Raw genomic sequence first — 20,791 nt, 5'->3', positions numbered from 1 at the left:
GTTTGGCCTCCAGAATGATAAGGAATGTCTTGTAGGCATCTCGTTGCTTCTTTTGACAGTCTTTCCGAAGGATATTGGCTGGGTGGATGAATGGAAAAGCCATCGAATACACTCGTGGTCGCAAGACGACCTCCCGAATCGCTCACAAAGGGCTATAGACTTCCTCCAGATAAGCCAGCGTAGAACATTCGTCCTTGACCCACTGAAAGTCTGCATTGTAGACCTGTGTCTTGGCTGGTTGTAACAGCGGAATGACAAGAATACCTTGCATGTCTGGTCTGGTAAGCCATGCGGCGAAGCCCGCCTCGTTCTGGGAAGGATAGGTCCCGTTATCACGGACCATGATGGCACCAAAGCTCTCAATAATGTCTGCATCTTTTCCGATCTGCTGAGAATGTTTGTCTTTGGCGCTGGGAAGATATTGCTTGAGACGGTGGTCGATGGGAACCTCGTTGCACAAGTTTTTATCATTTGATGAGGCCTTAGCTCGAGTAGAAGTATATTCGCAACGGTAGAGTTGCACGAGAACGTCCAGGGTGACGTTTTGATTATATCTATGCCAGCAGCAAGGCATATTTCTGAGTCGATGAATCTGACGAGCTCTCTGTCGCTGCCCCTGGGTACGCGGTCAGACTGTGCCATTTGGAATCGTCGAATCTCATGCATCATGGCCCAATAATAATGGCTGTGGCGTGGGCCATGAAACATGACCGTTCGAACCCCTTTGTCCTGGGATCACGGAGGAGTTTTTCTCAGCTTTGCTCGACGACTCATATGTGGCTTGCAGAATCAAACCTGACTTCCAGTGAGTTCACCCAAGAATCGGTCCGTCAGCTTGGCACCGCACCGACGCCTTGAGCTCATGACCAGTTTCCCTGGTAGGTAAAAGCCATGAGTTCACACTGGAGACGGACGGCGAGGGGATAGTCCGAAATGAAGATGCCAGATGCCAGGCCAAGGAGTCCATTTTCCCGGGGACATGGGAGCGTAAGGTAACAGCCAAAAGCAACTCTGCCTTCCGTGATTGCTCGGTACACAGATAGCTTTGCCCATCACCACCTGGATGGGTGTGTTGCAGACTTCCAGCAGAGTAACCAGGTTTCCTGCCCTATAGCCTCCCCTCATCGCTCGTGTTCTTTCAGAAGTTCTGTCATTCCTTGTTTCTAATCCTGGGGTAATCTTGTTGCCATCAAAAGGCAAGCGATGCCCAGGGTCCGCTGCGTTTTGACACTCACGCCACTCGTTAAACGACACCTTTTTGATTAGATAGAGCATTCCAGGTTGACCATACCATACACTCAGATAACTGGCCTCATCAACTTCCAAAAAAGCATCAGCTGTCCGCGATGCTGTCACAGCTGACCAAGGGGAACCATAGCCGTGCCAGAAGAAGGTATTGCCGGCCGTTACAACGAAGGAGAAACTAACCCGTGCCAGGGGGTAGTGAGTGGATCATGTCGACGTGTGTTGACAACGTCGACGTTGTCCAAGCTGAGTAGACTCACGTTGACGGAACCGTCGACCTTGTCGACAAAGCGGGCCATCCGATGGGTGGTGATTTGAATGAAATGCCCTCCCCCCAGGCTATTTCCGCAGCTGGCAATTCATTGGCATGGAGTGGCGTCAACGCCGTGCCTGTTGGTCCGTTGAAGGCCGCCAGATCACAGGGTATCTGCGCTCAAAGACCTCCGCATCTGGACAGAATCCTAGTGTTTGACTGGCTGTAATCCAGGCTGCTCGGACCTCACGAAATCGAGGCTCCATTTGGACAGGATCCTGGCGCCGTTGGGCTCAATGATGATGGCTCATTGCGTAGTCAGAATTTCTCGTACTGTCTAGAGGTGTTTTGCCGGAGCCATTGAGTATACTCCTCTCGGCTTTGTTACTCCTTTCGGCTTTGTTAATATACTCCTTTCAGCTTTGTGGAATGTCTTCTTCTTTCTGACATTGTTGATCTTCCAGCAAAGGTCAACCTTGACCCGATCTTCGCCTGGAGGTTCGTTGTCGAGGTCTGCGCCGGCGAGGCCCTCAATCAGCGCCAGCAGCGATCCGCCGTTCGGCCGAGTGTTTCGCGGCGTCTTCTGCCGTTGCAAAGGGCCCCCGGCGACATGCACCGCGTCCTCCCAGATGGAACAGAGGCAACGGCCGCAATGGTAACGGCGTTGGCGACGGTGCCGCTGCTGTTGCTGCTGCTTCGGTTCTGGCCAACGACAACGTCCAAACACGAACGCATGTCTTTGTCCCGCTGGAAGACTCCACCATCAAAGGCAGGTCTGGTCTATGCACAGGCGGGCGCCTTTCCATCACCCCAAAGAAGAAGGTAGGCACAATCAATGCGTCTCGTTCTTCGACAAACCAGCCAAAGGCCATGAGGCCGATAGTCGTGCTGATGGGCATCTTGTATTTGATTTTCTTGTCTAGATTTGACCATACGCCTTTGCCTAGGAGTTCGAAGTCATCATGGTGATGATAGTGACGCGGCACATCTTGATGGAGATCAGCTCTGTAGCCGGCATAGGTGAATGAACTTGTGGTTTAGCCTTGTGCAGACATTCGAAGACGGTCCGTTTTAGAACGGTATGTCCCGACCTTTAATTTTCGTGGTAAATCTGGGTGGATGTGGTCGGTTCGAGCGTCTGAGAAAGGAGGAGAAGAGAAGCGAGTGAGAAGAGAAGCGAATAAGAGGAGGCGATGGTGGCCTATTATTAGCGAGACGTGGAACCTTTGGGGGAGAGGGGGGACAGATGGTTGGGAAACGCCCGACGGCTTCTCGTTGTTCATGATGAAACAGTATCTCTCCATCTATCACAAAGAGAGCCAAAGACGGCGATGCTTAGACTCTCTTTTGTGTCTTTCAAAACATGAGGGTTCAGCCTGGTGATGAATCTGTAGCAGTTACCGGACAGTTGCCGGACGGCACGGAGATCCTGTCACGAACACCCACGTGACACTGGACACTCGGCTTAGGCCACCAGCCAAGTAGCTTGCTTACCGCATGTATATAGCAAGAGGGGTCACACCTGTCAACCTTGAAGCCTTCTTCAAGCGTTGACATCTCTATCTATAGGCTAGTTATCTATCATTATTGATCCCATAGTACACACATTCACCCTCCAGTTAGGTAACGGGCCTGATAGATCCCACCAGGGCCAATATCTGCAAATATCGCCAACAATATTGCTTTGATCCACGGACCTTAGACCTGCCGTATTCATATTGTAGGGCATATTTCAGGATCTCGGGACAGCGGTCTCGTCTAGCCTTGTCGGCGTGGCTCTGCAGGGCCAGGTAGGGGCTGGCCACTCTGGTTCGGGATTCAGGCGGCTGGGCTTCGGTATCGCCTGCAGTCCTCCCGCATAGGTTGACACCATTTCAATGGCAGACAAACTCGTCGGTAGCTGTTTACGTTCCGACCGCGCACTTGTACATCCTTCGGCCCGTGTTGTCGTTATCAACAGGTAGACGTTTCTGACCGTCATCCTCACCGGGACGCCGACGAGCAGACGATCGTGAACATGACCATCGTCGCGCACGGCAGCGTGAAGATGGACGGGCTGTGCAACGAGCAGTGTGGCGGGCACGCGAACTACGCCTTGTCTGAGAAGGTGACCACGTATCCGATCGAGATTGTGAGGAGGGCCTTGTACTCGATCGCCCTCGACGTGTCGGTCAAGAAGGCGCAGAGGCTGGTGTTCGATTCCATGACCACGTCGGTGTACTGTGATGGACACGTCGATCCAAGGTACAGCCTATAGCAGAATCGGAGTGAAGGGAAGAAATTGCGCCTGGAAAGGACATGCTCGGTGTCACTGATTGTTGCTTGTCATCATTTTCCATGAGATCAAGGATGGAACTCGCCTCTTTGACTGGTAAGAAAAGCCTCGATTTATCGTCGATGTTCTGCGGTATAGATCGCCTCACCCCGGAAATCGTTGTGCATCTGCTTGTAGCGTATGCCTTGGTCGTTGACGGAAGAATCTTCACTGAGATTGAAGCCGTGCGTCTCGCCGGTAATGGTCTTGAGAAAGGTAGAACACGCGGAGCCAGAGGGTCCACGGACGACGAGCATTTCGCCCGGCTGCACCACGCCTTCGAAATTCCGTAGAATATCGAGACCGGACTGATTTCTTCTGGTTTGGCTCGCATTGTAGTAAATCGGACGGTCAACGCGGCGCCGTGTCCAACAGTCAGAACCTTTCCGAGTTCTTTCTTGGAAATCTGGTGACAGCAAGGATTGGAACGCGACCAGAGGAGACCGGTCCCTATAGGTTTGCTCTACCGTCATTTGGACGGGACTCTGCTGATAGATCCAGGTGTATGCGTCAGCGGAGGCCCCGACTCTATGGCGTTGGCATCCTTGCTCAATGAGATCAACACAGTGCCTGGAAAGCACAATGTTTCCGTCCAACCATTGCGTCAACCTCTGTTGCCCAAGAGACCTTGCGCCATATCCATCAGGGCCTGGGGAGCGGTCGACTTCTGACAGTCACTGACCTTGGTGTAGCCACAGGCCGAGAGGTGGCGAAAGGCGAAACCAGCGGATCGGCCGACATTCTCCTGGCCTGCCAGCCTCTGGAACCCTCAACAAGACCTTGGCGAACTCTCACTCGCGGTCGAGAAATCTCTGGAGCATTGTCAACTCGAAGACGGTTTGGTGGTTGCTGGGAGGCCGCCAGGTCATCACCCTGCTGACTTGTCTCGGACAACAGAGGTCCTGCAAAGGGCGATATCGAGGCGCTTGAGATCCGATCGAAAGAGACTGAGAGAGTGCTGTGGCGAATCAATATTCTCTGCTTGCCAACAAGAAATCTTGACGGCAGCCTTCTCTCATTTCACAAGCAGAAGGTAAGCGAGCAGCCAAACCCCCGCTTCCGGCCGCCTTTGTATCACCTTCCTGCCGCTGTAGTGGTAAAGGGGGAGGTCGATGGAGTTGAGTGCCACCTCGCAACCACACGGTCCTCGCTCTACTCCGACAGTTAGCCTTGTTCACTTCTCCCCCGAACTGAGCCCAGCCATCCTTGCAACCCGGCATTGAAGTGAATCCAGGGCAGCCAGAGGTCAGTATCCCGGCGTCGATAGGGCACTCAGCCTCTGTTTGATCAGTCACGGCTTGCCCGGACGACCTCGGCCTTATATCGTTGTTCTCTTCACCACAGACGTGTTCATACCACCTTTTCATCAATCTCCGCGAACTGTAGATCTGACCAAATCCGCCCGAAGCGATGTCGAGTGCCCGGGAGAATAGCGTAGCTGAAGCCAACAAGATCTTTTACGACCAAGGCTTCCAGATCCGAACCGAAGTCGCTGGCCCGAACATGTCCAGCGTTCTCTTCGAAATAAATCTTCTGATTTTGCTCGGCCGATGCAAAACTTGTAGAGGCTAACATTGACTTGTAGAGCGTAAGACCAGAAGCTTGTCATTTCCATCTTGATTGATGCATATCTTGTCAGTCAGGACGGAGTGTGCAGGTAATCTTGGATACAGATTTCAAAGTTGATGGTCGGTCGGGAGGCGAGGACGTCTGGCGACATGGTGACACTCGGGGCTTGCTCCAGGGCGGGCCTGTAGCGACTAGACACTGTATCGTCGCCACGGAGGTACTGGGGACAAGACATTGCGATATACTCGTCCGAGCTATGGTGTTGCAGCTCATTGAGTCTGTACATTCGCTGAGGAGGAGAGGTTCAAGTCCAGTTGTCCGCATTGCCGCATCACCCTCTTTCGCTGCACCAGGCTGGCTCCGCCGTGAATTGAACTGCCCTCGAGTTCCATGACCCGACCCGAAGACCTGATACCTGACTAAGTATGACGCGGATGGTATAATATCTGTGATTCAGTCAGCGTGCAAAGCGTCAGACTGGCTGGGAAGTTTACGCACGGCCGGATGAAGTAGATCAGAGTAGACACTAGGCTCCTGAGGAGACCGCTCGGATTGTATTCCTCTTGCTGACACCTCCATCTCCGACTTGACGGCGTCGAGACAGTCGTGAGCTCGCGTTCATCTTCAAGCAGCCTGTGTGATTGTTTGTCGCGACCCTGCTCTTGGCATCCTGAATAACATGTCTCGCGAGTATAGGGACGATGACAGCGTGCGACCGCAGGGACAGCGACACCGCGGAATAGGATGAGGCCGTTGTCACCGTTCCGGCCGTAATGGGTCTGGACGGACGTCACCGAGGGTTCCGAGGACGACATCGGCGAAGGTTTTGGCTAGGTTGACGTCGCTCTCGAAGTCAGACACGGGCACCTCGCCTCGTACTTGCAGGGTTGAATGGGCTCGGAAACGGGACTGTGAGCACGGCTGATAACGAAGGATGAGGAGGGGGGTTGAGCGGGCGGTCTGCGCAGACTTCCCAGACTGCGCAGCGCACGCCGAGGCTGAAGCTCGGCCGCAGTTGAGCCAAGTCCAAGCGTCGTTACCTGAGGGGGGGTGTCTTCTGAAACCGCGTGATTGTCCAGCCAACTATCGTGGTGGAAATAGTCTCGTTTCTGGCATGGAGAGACGAACCCTTCAGCCTTCCGGATCGGAAAATACGTATAATAGCTGAAATGACAATATAGTATCGCAGTAGAATGCTTCGAGTACTCGGCAAAGGATGTTTACCATGCTTTCAACTGTTCCCTTTAGCTCTTTGGTCCTCTTTTTCGCTCAGAATATCTGTCTCTCCCTCTCACATACACACACTGTGCTGGGGGCACACGTCAGAAGTTCCAGAAGGAGAGCCCTGAGTGGTCCAGAGACGCACGGCTGCGAGGCTGAGGCTTGAAGCGTGGTGATGGTCCTGGGGTTGAGAAGCTCCACTGCCCTGTCAAGCACAGACCAATATCGGAGCCACTCGCCAGAGTATTCCCATGGGTATGGTGGCATCAATGGGTACGGTGGCACTTGGACCTTCTCCCATTCATCATTCATGCATTCCCCAAGTCATCATCCAGGCCTGATCCCGCACGATTGAGGGATTTGTGTAGTTCAAATCGCCGTGGCTGCCTTCATTGGAGGACGAAATGTGCCACCTTCATTTCGAGGGATTTTTGCGGTCACCGCTAGGTATATGGAAAAAGCTTTCTCCTGCGACTGACTGCCTTGGTCGCCCGCCCGCGGTCTGAGGATGATTGGGTGGTAATTAGATTGTTGTCTCTCGGTAGAGAGAGACTGTTCCCCTCGGAACAACCCGCGCTTGCTGGAGAAGATTGATCGCCTCGTAGTTCTTGGCTGCTTCGGTAAGTTTCATTTCGAAGCACGCAAGCAAATGCATGGATAGGGAAGCCTCTTCATGCTTGAACAACTCTTTTTTCCGTAGCTCCGGTGCAATTTTATGCCGCGAGCGACGAGGGCGGCGAGGCGCACAAACGCGGGCGTGGGGTGTTGTGTGGCCCTTGCTTGTCAAGGTCAGCTCTAGGGGGGAAGAGTGATCAAATAACAATTTTTTGAGCCTCTAGGGGCGCGCTTCTCTGGCGTGACCGCGGCGGACATGCGTGAGGCCGTGCGCGCGACGCTCTCTTCCGGCGACGAGGAGGAGGAGGAGGAGGAGACCACCGAAGAGTCGGGCCCGACACCATCGTCGTCGTGCACGGCGGCCACAACGACTTCTCGACCGGAGTTGGTGGCCATCATCATGGCACAAAGAACTCAATTGTACGCTGAACCAGCGTCGTTGTGCTTGATGCTGACGGGCATGTTCAAGCCGCGTCATCGACAGGTAGAAGATCCTCTGGGCTGGGATCGTCGGTCTCAAAGTTGCGATCACCACGCTCGCTATTGCTGTCGCTGGTGCTGTCCCTGGTGCTGCTTTTGCCGGTGCTGTCTCTTCCGCTGTGAATGTCGAGTATTGCTGTCGTTGGCGCTGTCGCTGGCGCTGCTTTCGCTATTGCTGGCTCGTCCGTTCGCCGACATGAATCTTGAACCTTCCCCTGCCGTTCGTGGGCGGCGAGACCCGGAATGGAAAGGAGCGGATCCGAGTCGTCGGTGTCACAATGATTCCTTCCTCGTCCGCAATCGGTGTCCTCGTGGTTTGAAATGTAGCTGTAGAGCTGTAGATAGAGCCCAATCTATGCCGAAGACGCGGTGTGCCACGAATAATGTAGTCCAACGTTTTCCTCCATGGATCAAAGGCCATTTGCCGGAGCTGCAGGGTTGATAGTGCTGCCAGTGCTGCCAAGGGGTCTGTCTTGATCTCGGACTTGAAAAGAATTGGATTCGCATCCCCGTTCGACGCCTTCCCTTCATCGTGCCACACACCGCTCTGACACCTTCTTGCCGCCGCTGCTCGTTGCTCGTTCCCGGCACTCTGGAGGAGACATGTGGTTGTTTGTCCAGGTTACGTAGCTGGTTTGGTTTGGTTTGGTCTGGTCTGGCTTCGGTAGGTAGGTAGATAGGTAGACAGGTCAGGGTTACCGTTCCGTCGGGGGAGGGTCGTCTTCGAGCTGCTCCAGAAGAGGCTGTTCTCTTTATGAGTAACTCCAAAGGTCGGTCGGCGGCCTCGTGTATTTGTATGTTTGTCTCGCGCGGCGGAACCTGTGTAGCAATGCCAGACGAAGCTGCATAGCTGCATACAAAGTGTTCCGCAAGTCAAAAAGGCAACACACATGCCGCCGTACCCAAAGCCGAACATGTCGAGCCGAGCATTCACACAGCATGACCGACGACTTCGGCCGGATCAGTTCGCATCGCGTCCTTTCCCGCGCATTGAAGATTGTGTGCGCACCTTTCAAGCTTCCAAACAAACTCGTTCGATCCGAGGTGCAGGGCAGAACCGGAGGGGAGGGGAGTAGTTCCTGGGCTGGAGTGTAAGCATCCCGCGATTGCCCGGAGAGACCAAAGCTTCGAAATGGTGAAGATTGCGCGGCCAGGAATGTATGTTTCCAACCTTGTCTTCAATGCCATGCCGGCCCTCGAGAAGTGTTGCAAGGACTCGAGCCCATTATCACCCTTTTTCTTCGGCGGGAGCAATCGTTCGGTTCGGGGGTCGTTCACCAGTTCGTTTTCAGCTGAACATTCGGGAGCGAGCAGGGCAGACAAACAAGTGAGGTAGGCCTAACGTGATCGAATCGAACCGAACTGGCACTGTGACTCCGTCCCGTCCCGTTCACAATCGAGGATGATATTGCCGCAGCCTTCGGACACGATTTCCGCTGTAATCTGCCAATCGAGCTGTCGTCTCCTTCTTTTCGATAGTTGATGTAATTCGCTTGTGGTGAGAGGGCACCGCTGTCCATCATTTCTGTCCAGAGTCCGTCCGGCATGGGTAGCCCGAGCAGCTAGCTCCCTTGTTTCTTCTCAGCATCGTCGTGGTTGTCGCCATGCGGCTGATAGCGCGATGGATTCGTCTTCTGTAAACATCCAGCGTCTCTCTCTCTGACATTTCAACATCACCATTCATTCACCTCTTCGAATTTCCTCGATTCGCCGAGGTCTTTTGCATTCTCTCTTTGTCGTACTCCTGAAATTTGCCTGGCTGGCCAGAAGAAGATCTTGAACATGCGCCTCTCAAGGTGCCACCTGCGATCGCCCCAGTTCCAACACACACCCTCGATCGACATGCCGCGCGGCACAGACCTTCAAGCTACTCAACACGTACCGTCCTGAAACCAAGGCACAGACGAGCGGGCTTGCGAACTTTGTTGTGGTCAACAGCCATGGACGAGGCGCATCCCGCAAGACTCGAGAGGGATGGACGCTGGAGACATTGCCGCCATGGAGACGGAACCAGAGAATGCAAATGCCATTGCGGCGGCCTGCTCAATGGCTGGAGTGATGCCTGGAACCGAGGCGAAAGCGACTGGAATACCGACACATCAGGGGCCGGCTGATGCAGAATACCGATCTCACGGCGAATTTCGTAGTTCAATAAGCAAGACTCGCCACATCGCCCCAAATTCTTTCTGGGGAGAGAGGTTTCTTTTCAGAAGGTCAAGCTTGATACTGAACTGACTGCACCATCACTCGATGGACCTCGTCGTAGGTGTTGTGTTGCCGATTGCCTCAAGAGGCACTTGTCCTGTCCCCAAAGACACAAGTGCTGTCAACAGAGACGTCTCCATTGATGATTTCGCTGATGATGATGATGTCCAGGAGCCTTACGCTGCGAGCCGAGACCGAATCGCCTTGAAATTTGCCTGTTATCAAGAATACACTGCTGATCTGATCACTTTCCGTTCCAGCCAGTGCGGCCGGCCATCGAGATATTGCGGCCTCTTCTTCTTGTTGGATTTGGAGGTCACGACCGACCACGGAGGGGGGCTCCAGGAAAGACTGGTCGCGGGCAGAAATACTAAGGCTGCCATGGCATCGTCAACGTCGTAAACCTGGAGTGACCACCACGATCTGCACGGGTCTTCTGCCCACCCACCTCTGCCACAAATGCTGCGTCTGCTCCAAACGTCGTTATGACGAGTTACGGCACCGTCAAAAGGAAAAGGAAGCTGTACTTGCTGGAGCTGGGGCTGGGACCAGGGTCCACCGTGTTCCAGTTCTCGTCGACGAGCTCTGGATCCTGTAGAACGTCATGAACGGCCACCTGTCCTTGGGAGCCAAGGTCGTCTACTACGACGGCGGGGCGCTGCACCCGGACCCGTGGAACAAGGGGAGGGAGGGTCGCCAATTTCCAGGACAATGTGTGCTCGGAGGACTCCCATTCGACCTCAAGCCCGGCATTCTTCGACTCTCGAATGCTCCGAGAGTGTGGGGGATGGATGGTCTTTTGTCGGAAACACCGCCTTGATACGCTGGTCACCTGCCAGCTGTGCAAGATGTCGCCTCCTGACCGCCGGAAGTCAGGAGCCTAGCCACCTTTACCTCTCCTCATACGACTGCAACGAAAGTGTCCGAAGAACCGGAGTCGATCTCTTCCATCGACGCTCATGTCCATGGACTCTGCAGAGACCCGTCCATCACGCCTTCAGAAACACAAAGCCAGCTATCAAAACTCCTGTTCCCCTCGTTGTTGCGAGGTAGTACTCTTCGTGAGTACCAACACGAAGGATTTGGATTGGCCTGCGGATTTGTATGCTCAGGGGCAGAAGTGGGAGATCCTGGCCGACGAGATGATGGGTCTCGGCAAGACCATTCAAAGCATTGCGCGCTCTTCTTTGCTCACCTTGCTGAGGTCTGCGAGGTTTAGAGTCCTCATCTTATCGTTGTACCCGCAGGTTTCAGGCTGAATTGGAAGCATTCAGGCAAGATGTATGTTGCCTGCTGACTGCTCCTTCAGGCACCGTCATCGCCCTGGATGCCCCTGTGTGGCTGGCACATTCGGAAGGACAAGCTCAAGACTCTCTTCAGGCGCAAGAAGGATAGGGGAGAGCAGCGCCGCTGCTGACTGGCGACGAACTTCCGGGACACCGTCGACCGCGTCGTCGTCGTCGCCCGCCGCTGGGGCATTTCTCGCGCAGCACAACCATTGGACCACCGATTCCATATGTCCCAGGTCAGATGTCATGCATGCTCCACGGGCGATGATGCAAGGCCGAGAGGGTTTCTTTTTGGCACGCGTGACGCTGACGCTTTTGCGTGAGAGACAGACCCCCGCGGGGTATGTAGTATGGACTCGGGTTCCTTGCTCTGGTATGGCGATTGCCATGAAGAAAGAGCTCGCAGGATCTGCGCAGACTCACGGGATGGCAAAGCCGGCTTCGAAGACCAGACAGACAGGCTATAGGGATCGTGACTCTCTCAGAGGGCCATGGCTCCAACCAGGATAGACTGAGCTTTTTGTAGCATTCCTCCGTAACTTGTCGCTGCCGTCCGCAACGGATAAAAGGAAATTGGAGTGACGTGGAGGAGCGGCTGGCCCTCGAGGTGCGGGTGCAGCAGGGCGGCGGGATCGTCCATCCACCGCGACTGGGCGCTGAAAGAATGGGCAGACATTGTCACAAGCGGCGAGGATTGTGCAAGTCTGATGCCGTCCGCGTCGCCAACAACGATGCCCGTATTCCCTGAGATCGTAATCCCTGATATTGGCGTAGAGGTTCATGATGCCGCCGATGCCCAGGTCTATGCCCAGGTCGATGATGAGCGACGGGCGGAGGATGTTCCAGCTCCAGCTCCGGCTTCAGCTCTGGTCCCGCTGTCGAGCCAGCCTCGATGTCGTCCTCCTGGGCCTTCGTGTTCTCCCAGGAAATTAGGAGTACAAAGTACAAAGTACCATGTACCGACATTCCGGCAGTAGATGCAGTCTGCCTCGACGGGCCTGGCCCTTGATTCTCAGGTCTCGAATCGGATGTCTTCATGTCCGATAGAAGTTTTGGATGGAGCGGTCCGCATTCCAAGACGACTGACACGGCGATGGCGATACACGGTGAGCCTCGATCGACAAGAGCTCGTGAGTCGTTCCTCTCTTTGCATCATGATGATGTCTTGTCCGTCATAATTCGCAGTTAGTTCCATGGTGAATCTCAAAAAGGTTGGACCGTCCAGGTCGCTAGAGGACGACACGCTCCAAAGATTGAATGAAACCCTTCTGGTCGTCTTCTCATTGCTTTCCTGCCCAACAGTTCCAGTTGAGGACGATGCCCATGATGCAGCCTGTGGTCAACGTCGACATCCGTTGGTCCCAAAGCTGCACTCTTCTCGACCATGTCGTCTGAGGCATCCGCCCCATTGTCTCGACCCTCTGCTCGTGTATCGAGAGCATCCCTCCTAGCACGATATAGTGGACTTGTCTGCGGTGTAGATGTCTGATGATTGACGAGCGTGCAGAACTGTCCGAGACTCTGCCAGAGGTTGCTTGACATTCTCCATCACGCATGGACGTTTCCCAAAACTCGGCTGGGTATCGCCTACCATAGCATCACTGGCTCTGGGAATCGTCTGCCGTAGGAAGCGTCTGCTGCCGTCAACCCCTCCGTTTTGGACAGCCCCTTGAGGTTCTCAATCAGCCGCCCTGCCTCGGGCCTTTTGAGCCCCTTTTCGTATGGCTCGAAGCGCCAGCAGACGGACGGACGACAAGCAAAATCAGCAAGCAGGCGGTCGATTCTCCCTGACGCCTCTCGTCTCTCATCCCTTTTCGCTCAATCGTGCACGACACGGCGCCCCTCCTCGACGGGCGGAAGTCAGTCAGTCTCTTGGATACTATGATGCTGGCGCCATTTTCTTCGCCAGAACGACTCAACCATAAATCTTGGTAAGCATCACGCATTCCGGCTGTGGGTCGCGTGGGAAATGAACTGCTGAACCCAGCTCGTGGATGGCCATGGACACTTAAGTCATCCGAGCTTTATGGAAACCACGGTCTCAATCCATATAACACAGTCTTGACCCTGCGGAGGCGGTTCGGGTGGCGAAGGTGCCTTGTTAGCAAACTGAGGGGAAGTCCCTTGGACATTGGCTCCGATACTGGTGGGAGCATTCGCCAGCCTGCAGGTGTCAATGGACTCAGTCGTACGGATTCAAACCCTCGTCGGGTCGGCTGACGCTGTTCGGAATGCCAGGTCTTTTCGCAGGAAGATAGCAGATCCCCAGCGTGATTGGGCCCATGTGCCCCAGTTTGGACGACGTCGACCTTGTCATGAGAGTCGGCGCTGAGGCTCGACGCGACAGGATTGACCAGAGCATCCCCCATGTGATGAACGGGCGGACTGACTCGACAGGGATTTTCGTCCTTGGGATGAATGATATCGACGAGAGAGGACCACTCCCTACCTAGCGAGGCTGCGATCGTTCGCCTTGCTGTCGAGTCATCCAGGCTCGCTTGATATCGTAGTGAAGGTTCAATGAGGTCGAGGAGTGTGTTGGTCAGTGGCACGGAAGGGCTTGAGGCTGATATTCAGATCCCCAGAGGTCGTCGTAGTAAGACTGCTCTTTTACCAGCCACGATCGCCCAGTTCCGGGGGAAAGAAGGTTACCTAGATTCCCCCCAGAGTCAAGTAGTCTCTCCATCCATCGACGCGAGATTCATCTTTGTCTCATGCGTCACTGTTTTCCCGCGGATCCCAAGAGCCTTCCCTCCGGAAAAAGGCACGGAGCCTGCGACATCCCGGGCACAGCACACTGCATCGTCTCGATGATCTCAATCGCCGCCGCCATGAAAAGGGATTGAGTTTGGGGTATGTATGACAGGAAATGCCTGAACAGCCTCTCCCCGTCTCAGGCGGAAGAGTCATACAATCGCCCCTGAGCTCAATGCCAGCACCCGCAAAGAACGTGGGCTAGCAGCGCCACTTGATGGGATCACAGAAGTGTGGTTCGCCGACCTAGGCAAGACTCTGGTCAGGCGACAGAGGAAGCTCAGAAATGGTCCGTTGGAAAGCTGAACACAGGCTGTGGATGTGTGTGTGTGTGTGTGACCCAATTGCCGAAAAGGGGGCGAGCGTAGGGTTGGTTATCTCGTTGGGAGGCAAGACAAATAAATATCCGTTCCCTGGCCATGTGAGTGTGAATGTGATAGACATGCGAGTTGCTCAATCCAGAGTGTTAAGGAACCCGGAGATATCGCAAACTTGGTCAGTTTCCTGGTCAGCAGCAAGGCGAGGAACATTACCGGGCAGAGCGTTCTGTGCGACGGAGGTGAGATCAGCAAGCCGGCCAGCCAGCCATCGATCATTTCAGGTCTTCAGCCCACCCTGTCTTGTGTTCTTATCTCCAAAGAGGTTCCCTGGCTAATATTGGACGGAGCAGGGATTGCATTCTCCTGATCCAGGCCTGGATCCATGACACTCCGGAGACAGGGCGGGACGGAGGCAGCGGAGCTGAGATGGCGTGACGGACTTGCGGATCGTAAAAGAGATAGCATCGAAAATCCCAGAGATGCGATGCGGACGTAAAAATGAGTGTTGAGACAGGGATGCTGGTGACCGACACGAGGCAAGTCGAGGTGTCTGGAGCAGTGTATGTCGAGGTCGTCCTGTGACCACCACTGATGGACCATAAAAGAGGTGACGACGCGATCAGAGCACGGGCGGGAGGCGATCCCCATACCGCGCTCGTCAAGATAGACCCGCCGAGTACGATGGGTGTGTCCCGTGGGAATCGGCAGGTCCTCGCTGGCAGAGACGAGCCCGAGAGGTCGAGACAGACAGACAGACAGACAAGACAGGACAGAGACAAGATAGCATCGACAATTCATGATATCGATAGTTCTCCCCTTTTCTGTTCTCTGTCCTCCGTGCAGAGTGACATTGAGCAACGTTTCCATCTCCTCTCGTCCCCGATGGTCAAGTGGTGGCGGCCACCCACTGACAGGGCGAACTGAAATCGAAAGCGAATCTCGTAACGTTTGATCCTGTGCGCTCAACGGAAGAGATGCATCCGTTCGTCAATGCAATGGTCGGGCTGCACAGAGGTAGATGTCGTCCTTGTTCGAAGGAAAGCCATTCCGCCGCTCAATGAAGTTGGCGACAGACTGACGACTGACGAATGCCAGGAGCGCCTGCAGACTGCGCATATGGCCACCCGGAATGGATTTCCTTCAGTAGCCGGCGGCGAGCACGGTCGATGGCGTCTTGTGGCTGCTAGACATGGAAAATGACCGTCAATGCCCGGGGCTGAACAGTCTGAAGAGACAGTAATGGCCGGTTTGAGCAACGGGACAAAGACTCACGTTTTTAAAGGCATGCAGGCACATGCATTCTCTCTCCTATAGCCCCAGCGTCCGAAGGCCGTGGATCAGTTGAAGAACGGTCCGAAGAGCTTGCTTGGCCGAAATCCTATCGGATGGATCATTGGCATCGATGAAGCATCGGCGAACGTAGGTGACAAGGGTGGTCAGCGTCAAACCCAGAAGACTGCCAGCCACAGTTCAATCAAGCAGCCTACCGGCCAACTATAGTCTCGAGGTTCTTATGGTCTTCCTTAAACCGCCGATAACACCAAGTCCTCCAGCGTTGGTGACTGCGGCTGCCAATTCAGGGCCAGCTCCCACGTTCATACCAGCCAGCAGGGACTGGATGCTTGATCTTCAGGAGATCCGTGGCAGTGGTTCGGATTTGCTGAAGGGAACGCCAGTTTGATGTAGGTGTGCGCAAAGAGATGAGGAGGAATGGAGTTGATTCAGGGACGTTGTTTTGGAAAAAGGAGTGACAGGAGGAATGAGGACAGACGATTTGACGGTGCTGCCGAGACTCAGACCACAGATTTATATCGGCCCACAGCGAGGAAATCCAGGCGTCTAGAAAGTGGTGGTCTCGTTCTGGATCACAAGCGATTCCAGACTGTGAGAATCGGTGCCCATGGACGTACACTGTCACTGGCAGCTGACGCTGTTACCGCCAAAGCACCCTGGCCAACTCCATCGAATCCTGCATTCTCTGCTGCGATTTCGCCCTTTTGCTTCTTGTTCCGCTCCTGGCGAATGTGGTCGTTCTCGTCACTTCTTTGTTCCATGGATCCCCGGAGAGGCCGCTTGACGAGAAAGTCGAGAGTCTCCGTCGGGTATGAGGCCACCCAATCCTCATGAGCTTTTTCTCTCCCAGTTTCCCCCAGGGCGGTGGACGAGGCAACAATCTCGACCGCAACTCTCGAGTAAGTGTTTGATATAAAGCGTTCCCCTCCCCCGCCGGAAAGCTGTTTTCCAACTATCCATATGTAGCTGAGTTTCTCAAGGTCGCAGAATGGGGAGAAGGGAGAACTTGTTCGTGACTGTTTCCGAGAGCTCAAGTTCGTGCCGTCGTTGTTGTCGGGAACTGCGCCGAAAGTGGTGGACTGGTTGTATCGGCGCGCAGCAACGCCGTCTGCGGTGTCGAGAATGTCGCATATCGGCGTCGTCAACTTCTTACACCAGTAGTCCTGCGCTGAGCGTGATCGCATGGTTATTTTCACTCCATGGTACTGCGTTTCCCGAGAGCACGAGAATGGGATGTCGACAAATTCCGTACAAACCGCACCAAGAGCCCACCCTGACCTGCCCAAATCCACGTACGAGCCTTGAATACCAGGAAGGCCGGCAGTGAAGCATCGGCGACGAGGTCCTCCGCAGCGGCCTGGCAACCGAGAATCATCTCAGCCTCCTCACCCATCGGCACGGTGGTGGGACGCCGTGGGTGGATGGAGCGCACTCCAAGCTCTCTCTTCTTCAGGTCTTCCTTGACAGCTGTTGATCGCGAGACAGATTGTGTTCCAGACTGCGCCTCTAGAACGTCTCAGGAAACGTCCCAGCATTATCGGGAAACCTGATGTGTGCCAGGAGGCCAATTGGCGTGTCAAGACTCAGCAAAGGCCTTCCTGGGCACTCACAATTTGTAAATAAACAATCAGGCATCGCCTGAAGAGAGGCACACGCAGACAGACCTAATTCATGATTCTGCTCAGACACTGTCAATTCAACAACAGCATTTGGCACCCGACGAGCTCTCGACGCCCTCAAGGCCGGCACATCCAGCGAGCCCTTATGCAAAATAAAGAGCAGAGCAGTCAGTGGTCGGCTGACGCCTGATATGTGCAAGGTTGACCTGACCTCTCCAGACGGCTGATCTCGGCGCAGACGCGGTCGACTTTTCGTTTCGATTTGGCCGCGAACGAAGAGTGGGAGGGTTTAAACCCGCTGTATCTGAAGTGTCTATCCCGGGATATTGTTTCTTCTTTTCATTCCTCTCGAGATCGAATTTTATGAGTGGATTGCCTTGTATTGGAAGAGCACATGATGGGATCGAAAGAGCATGTCTGTGTTGGCTGGAATACTCCCGACTCTCCCAAGTGCCAGCTGGGGACGACGCTGGAAAGGGAGTCGCCGCCTCCGCATTCACTGTGGAAGAGGAGTCGGAACCAGAGGTGAGATGGATGAAAGTCGCCCACTTTTGCCCAATAAGTACCACAACAACTCGAGTTACAGCGATGCATTCACTGGTCCTTATATCGTTCTCCTTCTTGCGACAACAAGACTATCGGTTGCGACGGAGTCTTCGTACGCGCGATAGGTTGGAATGAATGAACGGCGGGTGGGATCTTAATGCAGATATTGGCCCAAAGTCTAGGAGCGAGACAGAGTCAGGCGTTGAATGCGTCACTGCGGAAGCTCCAGACCGACTTTTGTCGACCCGTTGTCCAACGTCAAGCGCGACATGTGATGAAGCGCGAAACCAGGAAGACGGTGAACGAGTGGCGAGCTGCAGGCTCAGGCCGACGAGCAGCACGTTGGTGCCCACATGTGGTCTTGAGGTCGACCTTCCCAGTTGCCGGAGCTGGCGATGCCGGAGCCGGAGCACAGGGTGAGGAAGCTGACCATGTCCGAGGTGATGAAGATGCCGCAACCTTGGATCAGCCCAGGGGATAACGTCGACATCAAGGTTCTCTTGTACCGAAAGCCAGGTACAATCACCGCACACCGTCCGCGTCATCCAGGGCCACGAGGGATAGAAAAGCAAAAGCCCGCGCGGCACAAAGGGCTTCCTTGTCACACAATCAAGAGCTGATAGACCGCTGGCACGGGAAAACCCCGTGCTTGGAACTTCGCCGTCAGCGTCGTGGAGAACTGAACTGCAACCACCTTCACAACTTCCTGGTTCCCGAGGAGTAAATGAAGGGGGGATTGAGAGGATGCGCTGGGGCATAGTACTTCGGGATGGACCAGAGGACGACGAGCAGCACAGAGCCGGGAGTGACGGTGGTCGATTTCCACAGGGTCACGCGGGTTTCAATCTTTCATCTCCCTCGTACGCTGTGCTTCTTCCGAAATGTTGCATTTGGCCCAGACAAGCGGTCGATCATGTCATAAAAGCGTCTCATGTATCGTCCATACGGACCTTGAAGTTCTGTGTGCAGCCAAAGAAGACACTCCCGTCGTCGGAAAACTAACCCGAGCAGGCTCGGGAGCCATGGTGGATTATCTTGTCGGCAGCGTTGGAGTTGGGTACTTGATCTTGGCCAGATTTTCTCAGAGATATTGATCTCGACGAATTCGACGTCCTCGGAGATTGTTCTGCCGTCCGTCTCACAGTGGGTCGTGCCTCGAATCCCAGACGTCTCCCTCCATAGTTTACAAGATATGCGCTGACTAAATGGGAAAAATGTTCGCTGTGAGGCCAGGGAAGAATTCGAAAAGCCCCTCCCGGCCCACGCTGTCTCTCAGCTTTCGTGTCCGAAAATGCTCTCAAAGGGCTAGAGCCACTTCGGACATCGTCGGGCTCGTCTTTTCAGCACAGATCTTGGGCTGAAACGTGCGTCGACAAGTGAGAGTTGTCGAGTCGGTCGGTCACTTTCGCCGCCGCCCTCGAGTGGTACGTGGCACCGGGGAAGACGCGCACCAACGCTACCGTCGCGCTCCTTTCAGCAACCGAAACAGTAGACGAATTCTCAAGGCAATCAACCCGAGTCTTTTATGTTTTGCGGGTGTGTGGTTGTGTAGGTGTCTGTGTAGGTGCCTGATCGTGTAGGTGTGTGATCCCGCAGGCGTCTTTGTGCCTGTAGGTATCTGTGTGTGTAGGATATTGGTTCCAGAAGGGTATGAGGTTGCCTCCAAGCGATATGTAGCTATCAGAGGAGGGCCGGGAGGAGGTATCGAATCGAATCGAATCGAATTGGCCGTATCTGCAAATGGCACCGGATAGATAGATAGGGTCGTATGCCGCCCGCAGTTGGTTGTCTAGCCGGACGTAGGCCATGGCACAATCACACACCCGTAGACGGACCGGTTAAGGAGGCCAAACGCAAGCATCAGGTTCATCGTCGGGCACCATGACCCCAAGAAAGAGGCCCTTGCCTGTCTCGACGGACACCATACAAGATGCACATGCTGCAAATGTGAGAGCACTATCGTTTCACAGCACCCGTACCGCTCCGTAGTTCGACAGTGGTCTCTTCATCATTCATTGCTTCCAAGAACACCGTCGAACGGCGTCTTGAGTCGTCCAGATAGATATTCGTCCATGATTTCAAGCCATGAAGATGGGAAGATGAGAGATCCCACGATGACGGCGATCAGTGAGAGGATGGTGATCAGTGAGAGGATGGGATAACTCCGGCAGGGTAAGCGAGGCTCAAAATCCTGTTCGGTGACAAGTCCAGATCTTCGTCTTTGTGTAAAGTCCAATCACTCGCCTGACGCTGCCTGTTCCCTGGCACAAGCAGCGAGCGACCCCCAGCTTGCCTGCGCCCCGTGCCCTTGCGATACCTGATCAAGGGTCGAAGCGGCAGGGATTGTCCGAAAGAAAGGGGAGAAAGGGTAGGAAGGACGATAGGTGCCGGGGAGGGGGTAGTGTGGCTGTGGTTACGTCGGTGGATGCATCAGATACCGACGATATCAAGCTCCTGATCCTCAGGTCCGTCGGGCTGGAACTGTTAGGGTCGGTCGACATGCGCTGGACATCCGTAGGTTTGACGGGAATCAAAGCCTTGGTCTTGCGAGGAGATTACCCACGCCAGGACTGCCGTTAAAGCTCAGTTTTTCGGACCACGAAAAGCGATTTAGCGGTCGGGATGACCCTGCTCTCCTGGACTTGCCAGCACCGTTGGGGCCGATGACTGCAATACGAGAGCCAAGAGATACCTGGAACGTGATGTCTTGAATCTGAGGCTTGTCGGTGCCAGGATATTGGAATGCCATTTTGTTGACACGGATGATGATGGCCTTGGCCTTGGTCTTGACACCTAGCTGAGTGATGGGGATTCACGTCTTGAAGGCGCAAACAAGACGATGTCGACGTCGGTCGGAGCCGATCGTCGGCGACGGCGATATCAACGCGGAGAGTGGTGCTGCTGCTGCTGCTGCTGCTGCAAGGGCGGCGTTGAGCGTTGCCGCCTCCCACGACGATTCAGACCTTGAAGTAAAGTAGCATTGTTGTTCAGCTAGCTTTCTCTTGAATCGCCGCCATTAGGAGACGCGGCTATCGTGGAATAAGGCCTTACCTTGTCACGACCAGGAT

The 20,791-nt window shown here is 54.5% G+C and overlaps 5 protein-coding genes across 5 annotated transcripts; 1 reads left to right on the top strand and 4 right to left on the bottom strand.

Annotated features, from left to right (window-relative positions):
* Positions 1–142: 142 nt before the first annotated feature.
* On the bottom strand, positions 143–574 carry Z517_09395 (uncharacterized protein; the record flags this gene model as incomplete). Its single annotated transcript, XM_013425305.1, has 1 exon — positions 143–574. One exon carries the CDS (start codon positions 572–574, stop codon positions 143–145), a length of 432 nt encoding a protein of 143 aa, XP_013280759.1.
* Positions 575–2,028: 1,454 nt separating this feature from the next.
* On the bottom strand, positions 2,029–2,397 carry Z517_09394 (uncharacterized protein; the record flags this gene model as incomplete). Its single annotated transcript, XM_013425304.1, has 1 exon — positions 2,029–2,397. One exon carries the CDS (start codon positions 2,395–2,397, stop codon positions 2,029–2,031), a length of 369 nt encoding a protein of 122 aa, XP_013280758.1.
* Positions 2,398–3,515: 1,118 nt separating this feature from the next.
* On the top strand, positions 3,516–3,755 carry Z517_09393 (uncharacterized protein; the record flags this gene model as incomplete). Its single annotated transcript, XM_013425303.1, has 1 exon — positions 3,516–3,755. One exon carries the CDS (start codon positions 3,516–3,518, stop codon positions 3,753–3,755), a length of 240 nt encoding a protein of 79 aa, XP_013280757.1.
* Positions 3,756–3,886: 131 nt separating this feature from the next.
* Positions 3,887–4,285, bottom strand: Z517_09392 (uncharacterized protein; the record flags this gene model as incomplete). The annotated part of the gene is made up of 1 exon (XM_013425302.1): positions 3,887–4,285. The coding sequence occupies one exon, from the start codon at positions 4,283–4,285 to the stop codon at positions 3,887–3,889; it is 399 nt and encodes a 132-aa protein (XP_013280756.1).
* An 11,845-nt stretch (positions 4,286–16,130) lies between these two features.
* Z517_09391 (uncharacterized protein) lies at positions 16,131–16,742 on the bottom strand (the record flags this gene model as incomplete). The annotated part of the gene is made up of 1 exon (XM_013425301.1): positions 16,131–16,742. The coding sequence occupies one exon, from the start codon at positions 16,740–16,742 to the stop codon at positions 16,131–16,133; it is 612 nt and encodes a 203-aa protein (XP_013280755.1).
* Between the last annotated feature and the right edge of the window lie 4,049 nt (positions 16,743–20,791).

This window comes from Fonsecaea pedrosoi, assembly GCF_000835455.1.
Source record: "Fonsecaea pedrosoi CBS 271.37 unplaced genomic scaffold supercont1.6, whole genome shotgun sequence".
In the NCBI taxonomy this organism is placed as follows: domain Eukaryota; kingdom Fungi; phylum Ascomycota; class Eurotiomycetes; order Chaetothyriales; family Herpotrichiellaceae; genus Fonsecaea; species Fonsecaea pedrosoi.
Note: the sequence above shows the minus strand (reverse complement) of the source record. Positions and strands in the feature narration are given on the sequence as shown.